The sequence below is a fragment of the Culex pipiens genome, chromosome 3 (genome assembly GCF_016801865.2).
Source record: "Culex pipiens pallens isolate TS chromosome 3, TS_CPP_V2, whole genome shotgun sequence".
Taxonomy (NCBI): Eukaryota; Metazoa; Arthropoda; class Insecta; order Diptera; family Culicidae; genus Culex; species Culex pipiens.
This window is the reverse complement of record NC_068939.1, coordinates 69,800,280-69,819,543: the sequence shown is the minus strand read 5'-3', so window position 1 is coordinate 69,819,543 and position 19,264 is coordinate 69,800,280. Positions and strand designations below refer to the sequence as shown.

Here is a 19,264-nt window from a genome sequence, read left to right as displayed (position 1 = left end):
TTATGTTTTCTAATTCTCACCAAAACGACCCACCATTTTCTAATGTCGATATTTCAGCAACTAATGGTCCGATTTTCAATGTTAATGTAAGGTATGCACTTCGGAAGAAACCGGTCAAGAAAAAAAATCAAATGGGCAGCAGCGGTAGCGAAAGCAAGCCAGAGAGGGTGAAGAAAAGCCTCAAGAAAACGTTCCCTCTCTTTTGTCCTGCCGTTCGTAAAGCTGTTTCTTGACCCCTTTCCTTCCGATCTGCAGACTAGCCTTAAAATATGAAACGTTCGTGAAATTCAAGAATAACATTTCAAAAGGGCCAAGCATTCAATATTACGCATTTTTGAAATTTGAATCTTGATTAAAACAAATTAAATTATTCAATTTTCCTGTTTTTAAATCTTTGCATGGCAATATCTCAGCAACAAAATGTCGCATCAACATAAAAGTTAAATTTTCTCAACTATTCAAAAATATTTTGTTTCGAAAGTGAGCGAAAATGGGCGATAAATTTTAAAAAAAGAATAACTACGACTTTTTTCAAAAAAGCCTTAAATGGCCAATTCGATTTTACATCGAAAAAAAAAAGTTGAACATTTTTTGCGACCGATATTTTGATTGTTTGACAAAAAAAAATTGCCTCCTGATTTTTTGGGTTAACTTTAAAGGAAAGGGGCCGACATAAATTTGAAAAATATTGGCAACGGCCCAATGATTGAAAAAGTCATAACTCGGTCAATGTTTTTTTTTGCCCGTTCTGGAAATTTCGGAAAAGTTGACATTTGATTTCCCCTAAAACATATCAGAAAATGAAAAAAAAAAATGAAAATTGAGTTTTATTGACAAAAAACTAAAAATCAAAAATCACCAACATTTTTCTACCGTGTATCATTTTTTTTAGTGTAGTCCATATCCATACCTACAACTTTGCCGGAGACACCAAATCGATCAAAAAATTTATTCAGAAGCTACAAATTTATATATGGGTATGGACAGCTACCAAATTTGTATGGACAAACTAATTATGCAAGATGGCTTCTTTGGGCATACCGAAAGCACAAAAAAAATCAGCCGGATTAAAAAATACAAAAAAAATTAATTGCAAAAAAGACCGATTTCGTAGAGAATTGCTCATTTACAACTTTATTCTTTCGCATGAAATCCACTAAAAACAAATTCTGACGATTGAAGCATGTTCAGGGAGCAAACATAAATAATACTTTGACGAAACTAAAGCGTTTACGGACATCAACTTCAAAAATGTCGAGTTGTGTTGAAGAGAAAATGTTCTAATTTGAACTAAATTCATTCAAAAAAAAATCCCCGGTTTCACCGTCTTTTCCACGACCTTCTTCCTCACTCAGTCGTCGAAAAACTTACGGACCACCATCACTTTACGTTATTCAGTTCTCATCCAAGAAACATACACTTCTGCTTTGCCCATCGGGATTGATTTCTCCAAGCAATACAAACACATTTTGACCTTTCTTTAAATGAATATATTTTTTCAAACATTTTATTTGAACCACCTTAATAATCTTCCTCTCTACACCAAACATTCGCGTAGACTGTGCCCACCTTACGTGTACAACCGCACCGTATTGTCTGCCCCGGACGAAAACAGCCACGGCTGCGTCGGGTGAAACACCACATCGAACGCACCAAAATCGTTGACCCGCTCGTGGTTCTCCAGCCGCCGCAACGGCACAATCAGCGCGTTCTGCATCAGGTCACTGTGGAAATTGATCGGATTAATAAAGATTTCGAAATGATGGTAGGTGAACTCACTTGTAAACCATTCCGTGGGACACGATCACGCTGCGATCGTCGCTGGCCGATGCGAACAGTGGGTAGCGCTGGTGGAAGGCCACGTTCCGGATGGCGGAAAAGTGCAGCTTGAGCTGTTGGTAGGGTCGCGTCGACAGGTCCAGATCGAACCACATCATCTTCTTCTCGTAGGTGGCGACCAGGAGGTTGTCGCCTTTCGGGTGGATCGCCATGCTCGAGATCCACTTGCAGCTGGGGAAGAGCTTCTTGAGCAGTTCCTGCTTGACCAGGTCGTACACGCGGATGTGGCGCTGGGTCGCTACGAAGAGACACGGCTTTACCGGGTGGAACAGGACGCACTGGATGAGGCCTTTGCTCTTGGAGAAGGGGAATTGGGAGCGTCGCTTGGACAGCTGGTGGATCAACACCGATCGGTTCTGGGCTTCCGGCATCACGGTGGCGAAGTAATCGCCCCGGCCGTGCCACGTGACTTGCTTAATCTCGCGGAAGTGGTTGATCACGATCCGGACGCCGGCCTTCTGCTCCTCCTCGGCCACATCGACCCACTGGACGGCTGTGCTGATGCGCTCGTTGTCCACCACTTCGTGCTTGGGGGCTTCCGCCAGCAGATCGTCGGTCTTTTTCGACAGCAGGCAGTCGCCGACGTGCGGGTTGATCAGCAGCGTGCGCTTGCCGGAGGCCAATGCGATGAGGGATATTTTGATGTTCGGACACCACGCCACCGAGCGGACCACGTCCCCGGTGGGGATGGTTTTGATGCAACGCGCCGTCGAGACTTCCCAAACTGGAATTAAAAGCATACACTTTAACGTCAGAAGTTTTACAAGATTAAGCAATACTCACTCTTGATGGTCTTATCGTCTGACCCGGTCACCAGGTACTCGCCCTTCGGCTCGATGCTGATCGTGCGGATCATGTCGGTGTGGCCGCGGTACACCAGGTTCTGCAGCGTCGGGAACGGCTGCAGGTCCTTGGGCGAGGGCAGCTTCGGAATCAAATACTCCGGCCCGACGGTGACGCGCGTTCGCTTCCCACGCGGACACAGATAAAGATCCAGACAGCGCAGGAAGCGCTCCCGAACGTACTGCGCGTAGTACGGCACCTCCCGCAGCGAGTTGAACTTTTGCGGAATGTAGTGCAGCTTGCGGCGCCACGGTTCCTCCTCGTGGCTGTTCCACTCGGCCAGCTCGCGCTCGTTGAACAGATACTCGGGCGGTGGGTTGTACGATTCGGCGTGCCCCGGCAGGGGTCGCTTCGGGGCCACCACGTGGTCGTGGATGCGTCGGATGTCCTCCTTGCCGTGGTCGCTGTCCCACACCATGTAGAACTTGGGACCCTTGGCGGCGGCGGCCAGCCGTTCCGTTTCGGCGCGGGTTTTGACCCAGCCCATCTTGAGGGCGTGCACGAGGCGGCCGATCTTTTGCTTTTCCGACTTGCTCGGCAGGAAGGACCGCTTGTGGTCGGGGATGTTCCGGATGGGCATCTTCTCGACCTCGGACGTGAACCACTCGATCCAGGGCTGGAAAAGGGAAAGGGGAAGTTGACGTGTTAAGATTCATCTCAAGAAATATTTGTAATCTAGCAGTCATGGATCTAAGCGTCATCCATATCAAACTCAATGCAGAGTTTGAACGAGGAAGTACCTCTTCAATTCGCAATTTCGCAATTTTCGCAATTTTCAGTGTAAGAACGTGCCTTGGCCGATCTTATGCACTAGGTTTCCGACGAACACGCACTGCCCTTACACCAGGGATGCCAGATACACAGATTTGTCTGTTGAGGTTGCACAGACTTTTAAAAAACTTCATTAAATTATTATTTTGTAATCTTTTTTGTCGAAACTTATTTCGTTAGTCTTCAAATGCCTAAAAACGCAATTTCTGATGGATATCAATGACTGTGAATTGATATATTTGAATTTTAGACAAATTCACTACATACACAGACTTTTTTACGAAACGAAACTATTGGCACTACGCCCCCCGGGGCATGGCCTTCCTCTAACGTGGGATTTCTGCTCCAGCGCCTCTGACGAGACAGGAGAAACCGGGACCGACGTTTTACTTCACCATCCGATAGAAGCTCAGTGGATAAGGCGGGAATCGAACCCGCGTCTCATAGCATCATCGGGATCGGCAGCCGAAGCCGCTACCCCTGCGCCACTTTTTTACAGACATTTTAAAAAAACAAGTGGCATCCCTGCCTTACACCTACATCTCACCCTTGCTCTGAGTCAGTACGAGAAGCACGCTAGAACACGCTTTGAGTGTTCGTGCCAGGCATGCACACCTTCTTTTCCGGTTACGCATTTTAACTCGGCCGGGGGTGGTACATTAAGTAGGGTTTGATCATGGTGTCGATCCAAATCCCAAAATAAAATTCCCTGACTTTTCCCTGACCTCTCCAGACCATCAATTTTTTTTTATTTTCTATTTTTTACTAACATATTGTTTGGAGTTTCATGCATTTTCCATTTTGAATATTGCAAGTTTAAAATATTGAACAAAATCAACGACTTTTTTATTTTGATTTTTTTAACCATGAATTCTACAAAAACTTAAAAACTTTTTGTTTATTTTGTCAATATTTTTTTTGGGTCCAATAATAAATATATGAAACACAATAGCTAAGAGGCCTTAAAAAAATATTGAAATAATTACAATTGTTGCGAATTTCAAATTGCGATTAGTTAGTTTCACTTCATTTCCTAAAGAAAATTTAAAGTTAAAAGTTTTCAAAAAAACAATTGAAAATTTGAATTAAAGTAAGAAGTCATGTTTAATTTTAAAATTGTTGCCTTTTGCGGAATATTCAAACGAATTAGGCCGATGTCATTTTTGATTGTGTTTTTATTAAAAAAAACTAAAGGTTTTGGAGACAAAAGCTTTAAAAAAGTATGTAATTTTGTAGAACTTTAAGAAAGATTAAAACAAAACTGAAAAACTAAGAAAATGTACAATTAAATAAAAAAAATCAAGTAAATGTTAACGGTTTTTTAAAAGATCTAGGTCTTTTTCAACAAGGATTGTATTTAAAGTAAACGGTTTTCTGGAAAACATCTTCTCAAAAAATTTAAAAAACTTTTTTTTTTGCTGTAAATTAAAAAAAAAATGGTTTCTACCTTGACCAGAACCTATAGACGATCATTTACACAATCAATACATTTTTTAAAAATAAAAACAAAATACAACCTGCTCGAACATTTCAAAAAGTCATTATTTATCAAACATAGATATTTGGGTGTTTTGGAATAGATTCCAAATTTAAGCTCGATCTGACCACGGGAACTCCTCCTTGTAACCCCTTGAATGTTGTTTGGGGAAAATATGTAAAATGTAGTTGTACAATCCCTATGAAATCTCGGATGCTGGAAACAGACGTGCATTGACTCAATAGCAAAAATCAACAACAACAAAAAACAACTCTTCCGAAGAGACCATATTTTATAAATTCTTGAACTCTCAAATTCCTTTATTCAGAATTGTTAAGGAGAAACCCAAAACCCAATCCGAGCAAAATCCGCTACATTTTATGAAATATAATTTTGCGACAAACAGACAAAAGAGTTTCATAATAAATTCAATTTTGTAATCTCAGAACGCAGAATCTTGAAACGCTGAAAATGTATTTTTGCTAGGATTAGGTAAACTAGAGGAAAAAGCCAAAACAAACATTTTGGAAAAAAAAAATCAAAAATTACAACATTTTGAAATAAAGATCTAAAAACTCAATGAAGTCTTAATAAAACAAATAATAAAATTTCAAAATTGTAATAAATTCTCGATCTTGAGGTTTTAAATTTAAGATACAGTTCATACTCGATGATCTTACCAAAGCGTAGCTTAGAAAAATCGAAGCAAATTTTCCTACATCATCTTCATAAAATATTAGAAGAATTTAAGAATTTCGTTTCGTTTTCGTTTTCGTTTTACGGAGCAAGGTGGGGGACGCGGCCTCAAGTCAGTCCAAGTCCGGTTTCTTGTGGAAAAAAGGGTAGTGGCCGAACTAGTATTGCATACCAAATGAACACCACCGGAAGATATAGGGGATCGGGAGGGGGGAGGTGAAAGAAAATTAGTGTTGATGTGAGTAGTAAGAACTTGGATGATTTGAGCAGTTACGGTAATCTAAGTTTAACACTGAATAAAGAAAATTTGAAATTGCGATTCAAAGTAAGAAGGCCCGGAATAAATTAAATTATTAGTTAATTAAATAAGAAAATGTAACTAATCGGAGATCTATACAAAAGAAACCTATGATGTATTCCAAATTTAAAGGAAATAAAAAATACTAGAGAAAAAAAGATGAAAACTAACTGCCGACGTCCGTCAATAGTCTTGTCGTACATTACAACTAGAAACAGATCTGCCAATGAAATGTTACACTTCGTTCAAATCAACTAATCATTTAAGTCCAACTATTCATCGACGGAAAACTATCTAACTTTAATCAACAACCTTTACTAAACTGTCTGAAAGTAAATTTAATCTCAAATCCCCGAATGTTTTATTATAACGCCAAATAAGGTAAAGGATCTTGTTTTTAAACCAGTCTTGCCGCTTCCAAAAACCAATAAACATAAATGAACAGTTCATAAGTTGAACACTAGTAATTAAGACGACTATTTCATGCCATTCATTTCATTAGGGCATAGAGCTTTGCAAACAAGAGTGCATCTCTATTATACCTTATGTAAACTGTCATTTGAGTGAAGGAGACACACTCCTGTTCACAAAACCCATGCGCCCTTTTGAAATGTTAGGCTCCATTTGATCGTCAAGGCTCCAGTAGACCCTCGATTCGCAACAATGGTCGATACAACCATAATCCGAAAACCGTTAGTTCAACAGATTAACGAATTTTGTCCGATATCATCGCACTATTGATTGACCGAGACTCTATGGAAATTTTGACATCAAAATGCTACGTAATAATATTTTTTTTAAATAAATTTCAATATCTATTCTATCCTACAATGCCTAGAAGAGGCCTCTGTTTCTGTTGTGAGTAAGCGCTGGTTTCAGAGTTCATTTTTCAATTTAAAAGGGGCGGGAGACGACTAATTTGCTTCATGAACTCCTACTCGGCCTTGGGACCACCTCTTAAGACACTGATGGCTCCTAGCTAAGAATTAAACCTAGACACAGCGTCGAGGCCCGCTTCGCATGGCAAAAATGTTGGCTGGGGGGAAGTGATATTATCACGAAATTTTATTTTAAAGCCAACATTGCTAACGGCGTCGAGGTCCTTACTCATGCCCAAGGATCTTCATAAAATATTAGAAGAATTTAAGAATTTAAGAATTTAAGAATTTAAGAATTTAAGAATTTAAGAATTTAAGAATTTAAGAATTTAAGAATTTAAGAATTTATGAATTTAAGAATTTAAGAATTAAAGAATTTAAGAATTTAAGAATTTAAGAATTTAAGAATTTAAGAATTTAAGAATTTAAGAATTTAAGAATTTAAGAATTTAAGAGTTTAAGAATTTAAGAATTTAAGAATTTAAGAATTTAAGAATTTGAAAATAATATTTTTTTGTTCTCTAGATTGTTCTTATTTTATTTTATTTTTTTGAATATTGATATTTTTGTTTTCAGATTTTATTAATTTTTGATTGAAAAATTTCGGATCTTTTAATTTCTTTTTTAATATGAATTTATTTTTTTGGGTTTTTTAATACTATTTTTTTATTTTTTCCTAATTTCTGAATAATCCAATTTTGAAAGTTGGAGCTGTAATTTTTGAATGTTTTGATTTTTTATTTTTCTTCAAGAATGTTCAAATTTGAAAAAAGATATTTCTTCTGGTTGAATCCCATCTAAAATTCAAAGGCGGAGAAGCTTCTGTTACATCCAATCAATTTGGGAAAGAAGCACAGTACACCCACTGGAACATGCCCAATAATAATTTTTGTTACTTCCAAATGTCTGTATCTTCAGGAAAAGTTTGAAATATGATTAAGATTCACAAGATTAAAATTGAATGTATCCAGTATAAAAGAACAATAAATAAGGATAAAAAACATTACTCAAAACTTTAAAGAAATTAAATATTCAGAGTCAGTATGTTTAAAAATAAGTTGACTGTAGTCCGTAAAAACCCTGTTTTTTCCATAAATTTTTGTTTTATTTCTTTAATTCTTGAATTTAATTCTTTAATTTTTAATTCCATTTCACCATCACTATTTTGCTTACATTTTAGATTACACAAATTTAGACTACTTTGGATCATTTTTAAATCATAGTCCAGTTTAATTTTGAGAAAAATAAAAATTTAGATAACGAATACTTAAGTGAAATTTTGGAAAATTTTCTAACTTTATAATTTTTGTAAGAATTTTAGAATAAGAATCTAAAAAATTAAGAAATCAACAATTCCAAAATATCAACACTTCAAAATTTTAAAAATTTAGAATCTTTATGCTTTAGAATTTTAGATATTTTTTAATTTTAAAATCTGGAGTTTTTTTTTGAAAAGGTCCAATAAACCAAATATTCAGTTTTTGCTTTTTGGGTTTTTTTTAATACCCCTGACTCAAGGCGGTTTCAAAAACACCCAAAAAGCAAAAACTGGAAATTTGGTTTATTGGACCTTTAAAAAAAAAAAAACTCCAGAAATGTTCGATTTTTTTAACTTTGGATTTTTTAAATCATTAAATTTTTCTGACAAAATGTATGATTTTCTCTATGGTCCCTATATGCTAAGCAAACAACCAATTTTCGAACAAATCTCTGAGGATGGTGGGACAGCTGCCTCATATTTTCCCACCCTGTGTGCGCTAGTAATTTGTATTTTTCAGTTGAACGGAAATCCAAATCAAATCCAAATTATTTGATTTTCAAACCTAAACATTGCAAACAAGTTATGCGCTTTTCATCGTGACCCTTTTCTTAAGCATTTTTTATATTGAGTTCTGCGTTCCTTCCGGACTGACCAATTTAAAAATTAAATATTATCAATGTTGCAAAGTTTTACCTGGAAGACATTCAAATACATCATCAAGGGCGAATTTTTAAAAAGAAATGAAATTTTGTAGTAATATTTTTAAGATCATCGAAATTCCCTGACCCAGCATAAAATTCCCTGACTTTTCCTGACTTTTCCAGGTCAAATAAAATTCCCTGACAATTCCAGGTTTTCCCTGACTTTTCCAGAAATCGACACCATGTTGATGTAAGTATAAGCGCCTAACCATTTAAAGTGTGCCTATCAATTTTCATTAAAGCAAAAACTGCTATATTTTTAGTTTGAATTCAAAAACTAATTGTTATTTACTGTGTATTGTTTTCTCCTGAAATCTTCCCTATTGTTGAGTCTGTTTATCTGTTGCTATTTCTTTTGTCGCGGTGTTTTGTTACAATTTTTGGTCCTAAGCATGTTATAAAAGTTTACCAAAAATACAATAGAAAATATTTGTGTTTATCCTTTAACCATTCCATAAATTGAGTAAGGGCTCAAACCTCACTTGTTTGAAAAAAGGGTGAAGATTGAGAACAATAGACAGTAGGGTGGGTACGTTTTTCAAAAAGTTCTCCGATCAAGTTTTAGTATGGTTCCCCTTATAGGGCATGCCCATAGGGACTTTCATGCCAAATATCAGCTCATTTGGTTGTAAACTGGCTGCGCGCATCAGGGTTAAAGTTTACATGGAAATTACTATGGGAAATTAGAACTTTTTGTTCAAACGCTCCTACAGGTCTAGGAAATTAACGCGCCAACTTCTGGTATGGTCAGGTCTATGGAGAATGGTCTGGAGAACAATTTCCCGAAGAGAGCATATGGATTCGTTGTCCCTAGACCTGGCGCATCGGCAAACCATCCGATGTCTCCAGAATCAACGGTTTTCTCTGAAAATGCATCAAATTTTCCTTAGCATGCTATGAAAGTTTGATGAACACCGCGACGCCATATGTCAGACAGCTCCCACGCACGATGCGCGCAGCCAGTTTACAACCAAATGAGCTGATATTTGGCATGAAAGTCCCTATGGGCATGCCCTATAAGGGGAACCATACTAAAATTTGATCGGAGAACTTTTTGAAAAACGTACCCACCCTAATAGACAGTAAAAGAGAATTTATTTTATAAAAATCAAGTATCAATAGTAAGAGAATGATGAGCGTATTTTGAAGAATAAAAATGAGAAGCTAGATGTATTAGATGTAAAATTAGACAATAGTTAATAAATAGAGATACAAAACAAGCTTAGATTAAAGTAATGATAATTTATAGGACAGATAAAGAATTATGCAAATAAATAAATTCGCAATAAAATCAAAAAATATTAGGCGAATGATAAATAGACTTGATATTACTAGTACATTAAGGAAAAGTATATTTTTAAGGAAAAAAAAACGAAACAATGTTTGTTACAGCTGTATCAATTGATAGAAAAGAGTGGAAAAGCTTTGAAAGATAAGCGAATCAAAAGTTAGTAAAATAAAAATCAAATGTTGGATATTAAATAGAAGAATCAGTGAAGAATTGGGAATCAGAAGAGCAAAATAAAAATAGGAGATAGGTGGTAGCTGAGAATGAAGAGAAGAGAAACCCCGTTGTGCGATGTTTCAGGTACATCCACAGCAGTTGACTCAACATACTGCGAATCAAAACAATACCGTCTACAATCACAAATTACTTCCCTTTCCCACATTGTCGCGCCCCTTTCTTTTAGTCGTATCGACTCTGACCCGCGGTGGTCAAAGGTTTACGATCCGTTTCCACAGGCCGCCAGCTAGGTCATCATGAAAACCAAGCCAACGTGGAGGTAAGAAAATAGTACACTTTCAAGTAACCAGAGCTATACTGTTCTGATCAAGATAATTCGGATGATCTAACAGAACTACGGATGTAGTTAGTTACGCTCCTTCCAGGATGTTCCTTACGTGGACGTCAACCGAAGAGCACGCAACAAAGTCAGTGCCATTGCATGCTCTTAGGTATCAATCCTTGGCCTGCATTAGGAAATTAAGAAATTACGAAATAAAGAAATTAGGAAGCTAGGAAATTAGGAAGTTAGGAAATTAAGAAATATGGATGTAAGGAAATTTGGTAAGAAATTAGGAAATAAGAAAATTTGGAAATTAGGAAATTTGGTATTATATAAATTAAGAAGTGAGTAAATTAGAAAGTTAGGAAATTTGGTAATAAGGAAATTCAGAAATTAGAAATTAAAAATTAAATTTGGAAATTAAGAAGCTAGGAAATTTGGTGTTATAGAAATTAAGAAATTAGTAAATTAGAAAGTTAGGAAATAAGGAAGCTAGGAAATTTTGTAATTAGGAAATTGGGGAATTAAGAATTGAGGAAATTTGGTAATTAGAAAATTTAGAAATATGGATGTAAGTAAATTGGAAATTAGGTAAGGCGTCATCCATAAAGTATGTCATGCTCTAGGGGGGGGGGGGGGTCTGAACAAGTGTGGCATTGCGTGTTGTAAGTAAAGGAAAAGCGTGACAAGGGGGGGGGGGTAAATTTTGGCTGATTTTAGCGTGACGTACTTTATGGATGAAGCCTAATTAAAAAAAGGTGCAGTGGTAATCCTACAGGCATAACCATCATGACGAAGAACTTCGGACACAAAAGTAAATGAAATTTTTATAGTTTTTTAATATTTACGTTTCTTTGCCACAAAATCAATCACGAAATAGTTATTTCGTAAGATCTATTATTTTTGCTCAAAGATGGTCTCATGGTATTTTGACGTTTGATAACGTTTAAAACCTTCAAACGCTTCTTCAACTAATCATAATGGCAAAATTTTCGGGCCAGTTGATATGAAATCATTTCATCAATTCTCTGTTTCGGCACTTTCGGCAATGAACAATTTTCAAGTAATATTTTGCAAACAATAAAATTTATTACAAAGAGTAATTCAGAACCATGTGTTAAAGACACATCACACAAACCCTAGAGTTTGATACCCATATTGCCCCAAATCTTATGGTTCCGCAAATGTCCCCTTATCGGAACATCCCCGGGGCCTCCGGCCACTCCAGGTGGTGGCCACTACTGCCAAAATGTCAAATTTTATGTCCAGTATCAAAATCCCTAAAGTTTGATACCCATTTTCCCCCAACTCTTATGGTTCCGCAAATGTCCCCTTATCGGAACATCCCCAGGGCCTGCGGCCACTCCAGGTGGTGGCCACTACTGCCAAAATGTCAAATTTCATGTCCAGTATCAAAATCCCTTAAGTTTGATACCCATATTGCCCCAACTCTTATGGTTCCGCAAATGTCCCCCTATCAGAACAACCCCGGGGCCTCCAGCCACTCCAGGTGGCGGCCACTACTGCCAAAATGTCAAATTTCATGTCCAGTATCAAAATCCCTTAAGTTTGATACCCATATTGCCCCCACTCTTATGGTTCCGGAAATGTTCCCTTATCGGAACATCCCCGGGGCCTGCGGCCACTCCAGGTGGTGGCCACTACTGCCAAAATGTCAAATTTCATGTCCAGTATCAAAATCCCTAAAGTTTGATACCCATATTGCCCCCACTCTTATGGTTCCGGAAATGTTCCCTTATCGGAACATCCCCGGGGCCTGCGGCCACTCCAGGTGGTGGCCACTACTGCCAAAATGTCAAATTTCATGTCCAGTATCAAAATCCCTTAAGTTTGATACCCATATTGCCCCAACTCTTATGGTTCCGCAAATGTCCCCCTATCAGAACAACCCCGGGGCCTCCAGCCACTCCAGGTGGCGGCCACTACTGCCAAAATGTCAAATTTCATGTCCAGTATCAAAATCCCTTAAGTTTGATACCCATATTGCCCCCACTCTTATGGTTCCGCAAATGTCCCCTTATCGGAATATCCCCGGGGCCTGCGGCCACTCGAGGTGGTGGCCTCTACTGCCAAAATGTCAAATTTCATGTCCAGTATCAAAATCCCGAAAGTTTGATACCCATATTGCCCCCACTCTTATGGTTCCGCAAATGTCCCCTTATCGGAATATCCCCGGAGCCTGCGGCCACTCCAGGTGGTGGCCTCTACTGCCAAAATGTCAAATTTCATGTCCAGTATCAAAATCCCTAAAGTTTGATACCCATATTGCCCCCACTCTTATGGTTCCGCAAATGTCCCCTTATCGGAACATCCCCGGGGCCTGCGGCCACTCCAGGTGGTGGCCACTACTGCCAAAATGTCAAATTTCATGTCCAGTATCAAAATCCCTAAAGTTTGATACCCATATTGCCCCCACTCTTATGGTTCCGGAAATGTTCCCTTATCGGAACATCCCCGGGGCCTGCGGCCACTCCAGGTGGTGGCCACTACTGCCAAAATGTCAAATTTCATGTCCAGTATCAAAATCCCTAAAGTTTGATACCCATATTGCCCCCACTCTTATGGTTCCGCAAATGTCCCCTTATCGGAACATCCCCGGGGCCTGCGGCCACTCCAGGTGGTGGCCACTACTGCCAAAATGTCAAATTTCATGTCCAGTATCAAAATCCCTAAAGTTTGATACCCATATTGCCCCCACTCTTATGGTTCCGGAAATGTTCCCTTATCGGAACATCCCCGGGGCCTGCGGCCACTCCAGGTGGTGGCCACTACTGCCAAAATGTCAAATTTCATGTCCAGTATCAAAATCCCTAAAGTTTGATACCCATATTGCCCCCACTCTTATGGTTCCGCAAATGTCCCCTTATCGGAACATCCCCGGGGCCTGCGGCCACTCCAGGTGGTGGCCACTACTGCCAAAATGTCAAATTTCATGTCCAGTATCAAAATCCCTAAAGTTTGATACCCATATTGCCCCCACTCTTATGGTTCCGGAAATGTTCCCTTATCGGAACATCCCCGGGGCCTGCGGCCACTCCAGGTGGTGGCCACTACTGCCAAAATGTCAAATTTCATGTCCAGTATCAAAATCCCTAAAGTTTGATACCCATATTGCCCCCACTCTTATGGTTCCGCAAATGTCCCCTTATCGGAACATCCCCGGGGCCTGCGGCCACTCCAGGTGGTGGTCACTACTGCCAAAATGTCAAATTTCATGTCCAGTATCAAAATCCCTAAAGTTTGATACCCATATTGCCCCCACTCTTATGGTTCCGCAAATGTCCCCTTATCGGAACATCCCCGGGGCCTGCGGCCACTCCAGGTGGTGGCCACTACTGCCAAAATGTCAAATTTCATGTCCAGTATCAAAAAACCTAAAGTTTGATACCCATATTGCCCCCACTCTTATGGTTCCGCAAATGTCCCCTTATCGGAACATCCCCGGGGCCTCCAGCCACTCCAAATGGTGGCCACTACTGCCGAACTGTCAAATTTGTCAAAGAGATAGCAGCTTTCTGTGTAGCTGTGGATTCCGTCACCCCTCGCGTCCTTCCTTGGTTCTGTGCCTCCATGGCAACACGATGCACGAAATCCGGCCGCTTCCTCAACCCGGATGGTAAGGACAGGTTTGATAAAGGATCACGAGCAGCAGCTACCTCGAGGTGTGAAATCCGTCACCGGTTTGGGGGAGCGGGGTGAAGGCAGCTCGCCGAGCTGTGAAATCCGTCACCCCGCGCGTCCTTCCTTGGTTCCGTCCCGCAAAATCTCCATGGCAACGTCGTCCGATCGTGGATTCCTCGTGGCTGGTTTCCTCCTCGGTCCCGCATCAGCATCAGCAGGAGCTCCTTCCAGGTCGGCGTCCAAAATTGATTTGCCTTGATTTTGGATCGGCACCTCCTTTTATATCAAATCGTTTTGGCGTTTGGCGAAGCAGCAGCACAAAAGGAAAAAATCGCCAAATTGTGTCAAGGCCAAACGCAGGCAAGGCATTGGGGGCGGAGTCAAGAGAGAGTGTGTGCGTGTGTATGTTGTGTGCGTGCTTGCTTGCTGTGTGGAAGCAGTTTTATTAATTTAAACTCAGTTTTTAAGTGCTTTAACTAAATTTCATGGCCATTAATTAGGTATAGTAAGAATGCGTGAAATCTCCCCTTTCGTTTGGTGGGTACCACTTTTACGTGTGTTGAACAGGAGCTGAGATATTAATGTTACAAATCTTGCAGTCGCGTTTATTTTCTTTTCGTTACATTTCGCTCCGCGAAATTTTGGATTGCTACCCTGTATAGAGCCCTAAGACGAAGTTCTTCGTCAAAATAGGAGATTAGAAAATTTGGAAATCAGGAAGTTGGGAAATAAGGATGCTAGAAAATTAAGAATTAAGAAATTAACACTGGAACGCCCAACGCATGTCCAACTTACACGGACGCCCAAGCCTCCCAAAAAAGAAGGAACGGTAACTTCAACTCGCTGGTTCTCGGGCATAACTCAACCAATCGGGACGATTCTTGTTTCCAGAGATTTGTAAGAATGTCTAGATGATCCTAATTTTTTTGGAATTTTGAGTTTTTTCAATTTTTGAAAAATTAGAGTTTTTGAATGTTAAAATTTCGGGTTTTTCGTAAATGTTAAATGTTATTGAATTTCTTTATTTCAGATTTTTTAAGCTTTTGAAATTTTGACTTGTAATTTCTGAAATTTTTCAGGTTTCGAATATTTTGAGCTATTGAATTGATAAATTCTTTGATCTCGACTTTAATAAAAAAAATTCAATTCTGCATAATTTTTATTTTGAATTTACAAAATAAAGATTTAAAAAAAAGTTGGAATTTCCTTCATATTTTTTTTTGTTATTTGATATTTCTGAAATGTTTATTTTTCCATATTTTCGAATTTTTATTTTTGAATCATTTGTATTGTTGAATTTCAGATTATTATCGAATTTTTCAGTAAGAAAATAGATATTTGTATGATTATTGTCAAGTTTATTTTCACTCCGGTTTATTTCATTTAGGTCCCGTCATGCTGGATTAATCGGACAGTGCAGTGAACTCAAAATCCAAAGGTCGCTGGTTGATACTAGCAAAAGTTGGCGACACGTGGGCCAACAGCAATAAAGACAACTCCTATGTTTTACCCCGTTTCGATCTGCCCTTTTAATTTCAAGATTCTGCATTTTGAGATTCGCCGTGATTTTCTATTATTCTTGACCCTTTTCTTGACCGTTTCTTGGGCGTTTTATTTATATGGAGTTTTGCGTTCCTTCCGATCTGCATATCAGCCTTATACAAGAAATATTTTTAACTTTTTAGCGAAGGTGACTTAAAAAGCTTGGCAAGGTTTCAGTTCGATAGAGTTATCTACGTGCGCATGTATTGCGTGTACGTACACGAAAAAGATTGAGGTTAAATTTTGTACCAGCCAGCAAAACAAATGGTGCGCTAGTGTTTGTGAGATCGCCCTTAGATAACTCTATAGCCAAAAAAGATTTAGTAAAAAATGGTCCCAATGTTTAGCCAAGACACCCACCATCAGATAAGTTTAACATTATAAAACTTTAAAATAATGTTGATTTTTAAACAATCGCAACTCACCTCATAATCATTGTACTGCTGATCCGGATTCCGCCCGGCCATGATCCGCTTAATCAGCCCCACGTCCTCGTCGCTCAGCACCACGTTCTGCCCCGTCTGAGGATCCTTGACGGTGCGCCAAAAGTTCGGATCTTCCATGCGCTTCAGGAACTCGTCGATCGTGTCCATCTTGGGCGGCTTTATCAACCGGTTCCCGTCCCAGTCGTACCCGATGTGTTTGTACTCGTCGTACCAGTGCATCGGAATGTTCCCCACCGTGTTGCGGATGTCCTCCTCGTCCGAGGTGTCCCCGCCGGCGTACTCGTCGCTGTTTTTAAGCCTCCCGGTCTTACGTTCCGGCGGGAAGCTTCCCACGCCGCGCGTTTTCTTCTCCCCGTCCGGGCCGAGCACGCTGTCCAGCGCGGCTAGCTTCTGGTCCTCTTTAGCTGCCGCCTCCAGCAGCTTCTTAGTCTCCACATCGTCCTCCTCTTCCGATTCAACCTCCGGAGCCTGATTCTTCCCTGCCTTTGATCCTTCCTTTATCGCCCGTGGCTTCTCCGGTTCCGCGAGGTCCTCCTCAAACTCCAAATCGCCCTCATCGTCATCTTCCTCTTCTTCTTCACTCTCCCCCTCGTCCTCTTCCGGCGAGCTGTCACTGTTAACGTCGTCGGCGGAATCTTCCTCCTCCTCCTCGCCGTCCGCCTCTTGGTCGTCCTCCTCAAAGTCGGAATCGCTCTCGATGTTCAGACCCTGAACTTCCCCGTCCGAGGCGTCCCCCTCCCCCTCGGAGTCGGAACTGTCCCCGTCGTCGTTGTTGATGTTGGCGAGAAGATTTTCCTGAAGAAACAGTCGGAAGATTGAGGTTAGGTTCGTTGCGAGAATGTAAACAAAGCAGTATTTTGAATTTCTACACTAAAATTAAAGCCTTTTAAAGCAAATTTGACCTCACCTCATCGGACTCGTAGTAATCGCTGGCACTCTGGTCGGAATCGGCTTCCGGTTGCTTGGTGGAGCGACCATTCGTCGCTGGTTTGTCCTGTGCTGTCGGTGGCTGTGGGGCGGCGGCCACCTTTCGCTTGGTAGCCTTCGACTTGTTTGCTACCATTTTTACAGCACAATCGTACAGTTTTTGTGCACTTAATTTCACGGGAAAAATTAAAACCGAACACACGTGCGAAACCGCCGCGGAACGAAGCAAAGCAAAAACAACGTGCGTGAACGCGAGCGCAGCGAAGAATGTTTTGAGTTTTGCTTTTGACTGCCTGCCTGCATGCGGTAAGAAATGTCAACACAAATGAAGCGTTGACACGATTGCCCCGGTGCTGAAACGATGTGGGAGCATTAGCTTTGAAAGCTTCATGGAAGGAGCGTTAGCGAAAGCTTTATAGGGGATTGAAATGTTACAACAGCAAACTTTTGGGCGTGTGTGAAATGTTTCAGACCGGTTTGAAAGTTGTGATCAAAAGCATTTCGATTTTTGGTTGTGTCGGTTAAAATTTATTTTGATAACTGAATTTTGTACAAATCAGAAAATAATTCGTTTAAAATAAAAAATGCTCTAAAAAAATAAATTAAATGAACAGGAGATGGAATAATGCGAATGTCCACAGATGAACCCAAATCCAACATTGACCTTGATTGGGCGCTTTGCATTTGAATTTTAAATGGGATTTAAGCCACAAAAAGGTGCTGTTTTTTTTTCAAAAATACATACAGTGAAACCTCTTTTTACGTGATGCGTTACTTTTTTCTAATTTGTCGATTTCTCTGGAACGACACAACAATTTGCCAATTTGTAGATTTTGTTCAGATCTACAAAACGCTATTTGAAGCTTGCAAAAATATTTTATGGTTGAAGAGAAATCTACGAAACAAAAAGCGTAACGCCACCGCGTAAAAAAAGGATTCTCTGTATCATGTTTTGAGAAACTTGTCCACCAAAGCGTTTATTTTATTGGTTTAAGAGGCAGTATTTGTAAATTTTGCTCGGTTTGTTCTAGAGGTCGTATCGAGGTGCTCCGATTTGGATGAAACTTTCAGCGTTTGTTTGTCTATACATGAGATAAACTCATGCCAAATATGAGCCCTCTACGACAAAGGGAAGTGGGGTAAAACGGGCTTTGAAGTTTGAGGTCCAAAAAACCTAAAAAATCTTTAAATTGCTCGCATTTCCGTAAAACTTCATCAATTCCAACTCTCTTAGATGCATTCGAAAGGTCTTTTAAAGCACTTCAAAATGTGCCATAGACATCCAGGATTAGTTCGTTTTTTCTCTTAGCTTTTGCAAATTACTGTCAAAAATGGATTTTTTTAAAACCTTAATATCTTTTTGCAACAGCCTCCAACACCCATACTCCCATAGGTCAAAAGATAGGTAATTACATGGACTATAAGCCTACGGTGTTAACTTTTTAGCCAATCGCAGTTTTTCTCATAGTTTTTAGATTTTTCTAGAACAAACATTTTACAACGTTAGTTTTTGCCGTGTAGGCCGCCATAGCGGCACTTTTTGGTACCAATTTTGTCATATTCGGAATCCTCGGACAATTTCACGTAAGTTAGAAGTATTGAAGTTGTAAATTTGATTTAAAAAATAATTAAATAAAACATTTTTGAAAAAAGAAATAGATCTTATTTACCCTATGATCAATACGTCAAATGCTGTATCAAGTAGGCGAAAACCTGTTTCACCCCTAATCCAACTAATTGTTAAAAAATATTTCAATTCATTCTAAATGGCATTTTTTCCAATCAAATTTACAATTCCTTTTGAAGTGCTTCAAAAGACCTTTCGAATGCATCTAAGAGAGTTGGAATTGATGAAGTTTTACGGAAATGCGAGCAATTTTAAGATTTTTTAGGTTTTTTGGACCTCAAACTTCAAAGCCCGTTTTACCCCACTTCCCTTTGTCATAGAGGGCTCATATTTGGCATGAGTTCATCTCATGTATAGACAAACAAACGCTGAAAGTTTCAACCAAATCGGAGCACCTAAATACGACCTGTTACACATTGGTGAAAAACTCGCTCTTAACCCCTTTCAGGCCTGATGGGTCATACATGACCCAAATATGAAAATTTCCAAAACTAGCCTATAATTTTCTCTGGCTGCCCATTTAAAAAAA

At 39.6% G+C, this 19,264-nt stretch overlaps 1 protein-coding gene across 1 annotated transcript; it reads right to left on the bottom strand.

Annotated features, from left to right (window-relative positions):
• Positions 1 to 1,478: 1,478 nt before the first annotated feature.
• On the bottom strand, positions 1,479 to 17,388 carry LOC120414123 (ribosome biogenesis protein BOP1 homolog). Its single transcript, XM_039575151.2, has 5 exons — positions 17,089 to 17,388; positions 16,161 to 16,976; positions 2,623 to 3,298; positions 1,780 to 2,563; positions 1,479 to 1,724 (listed from the first exon to the last, which is right to left on the bottom strand). The coding sequence occupies exons 1-5, from the start codon at positions 17,242 to 17,244 to the stop codon at positions 1,571 to 1,573; spliced, it is 2,586 nt and encodes an 861-aa protein (XP_039431085.1). The 5' UTR covers positions 17,245 to 17,388; the 3' UTR covers positions 1,479 to 1,570.
• Between the last annotated feature and the right edge of the window lie 1,876 nt (positions 17,389 to 19,264).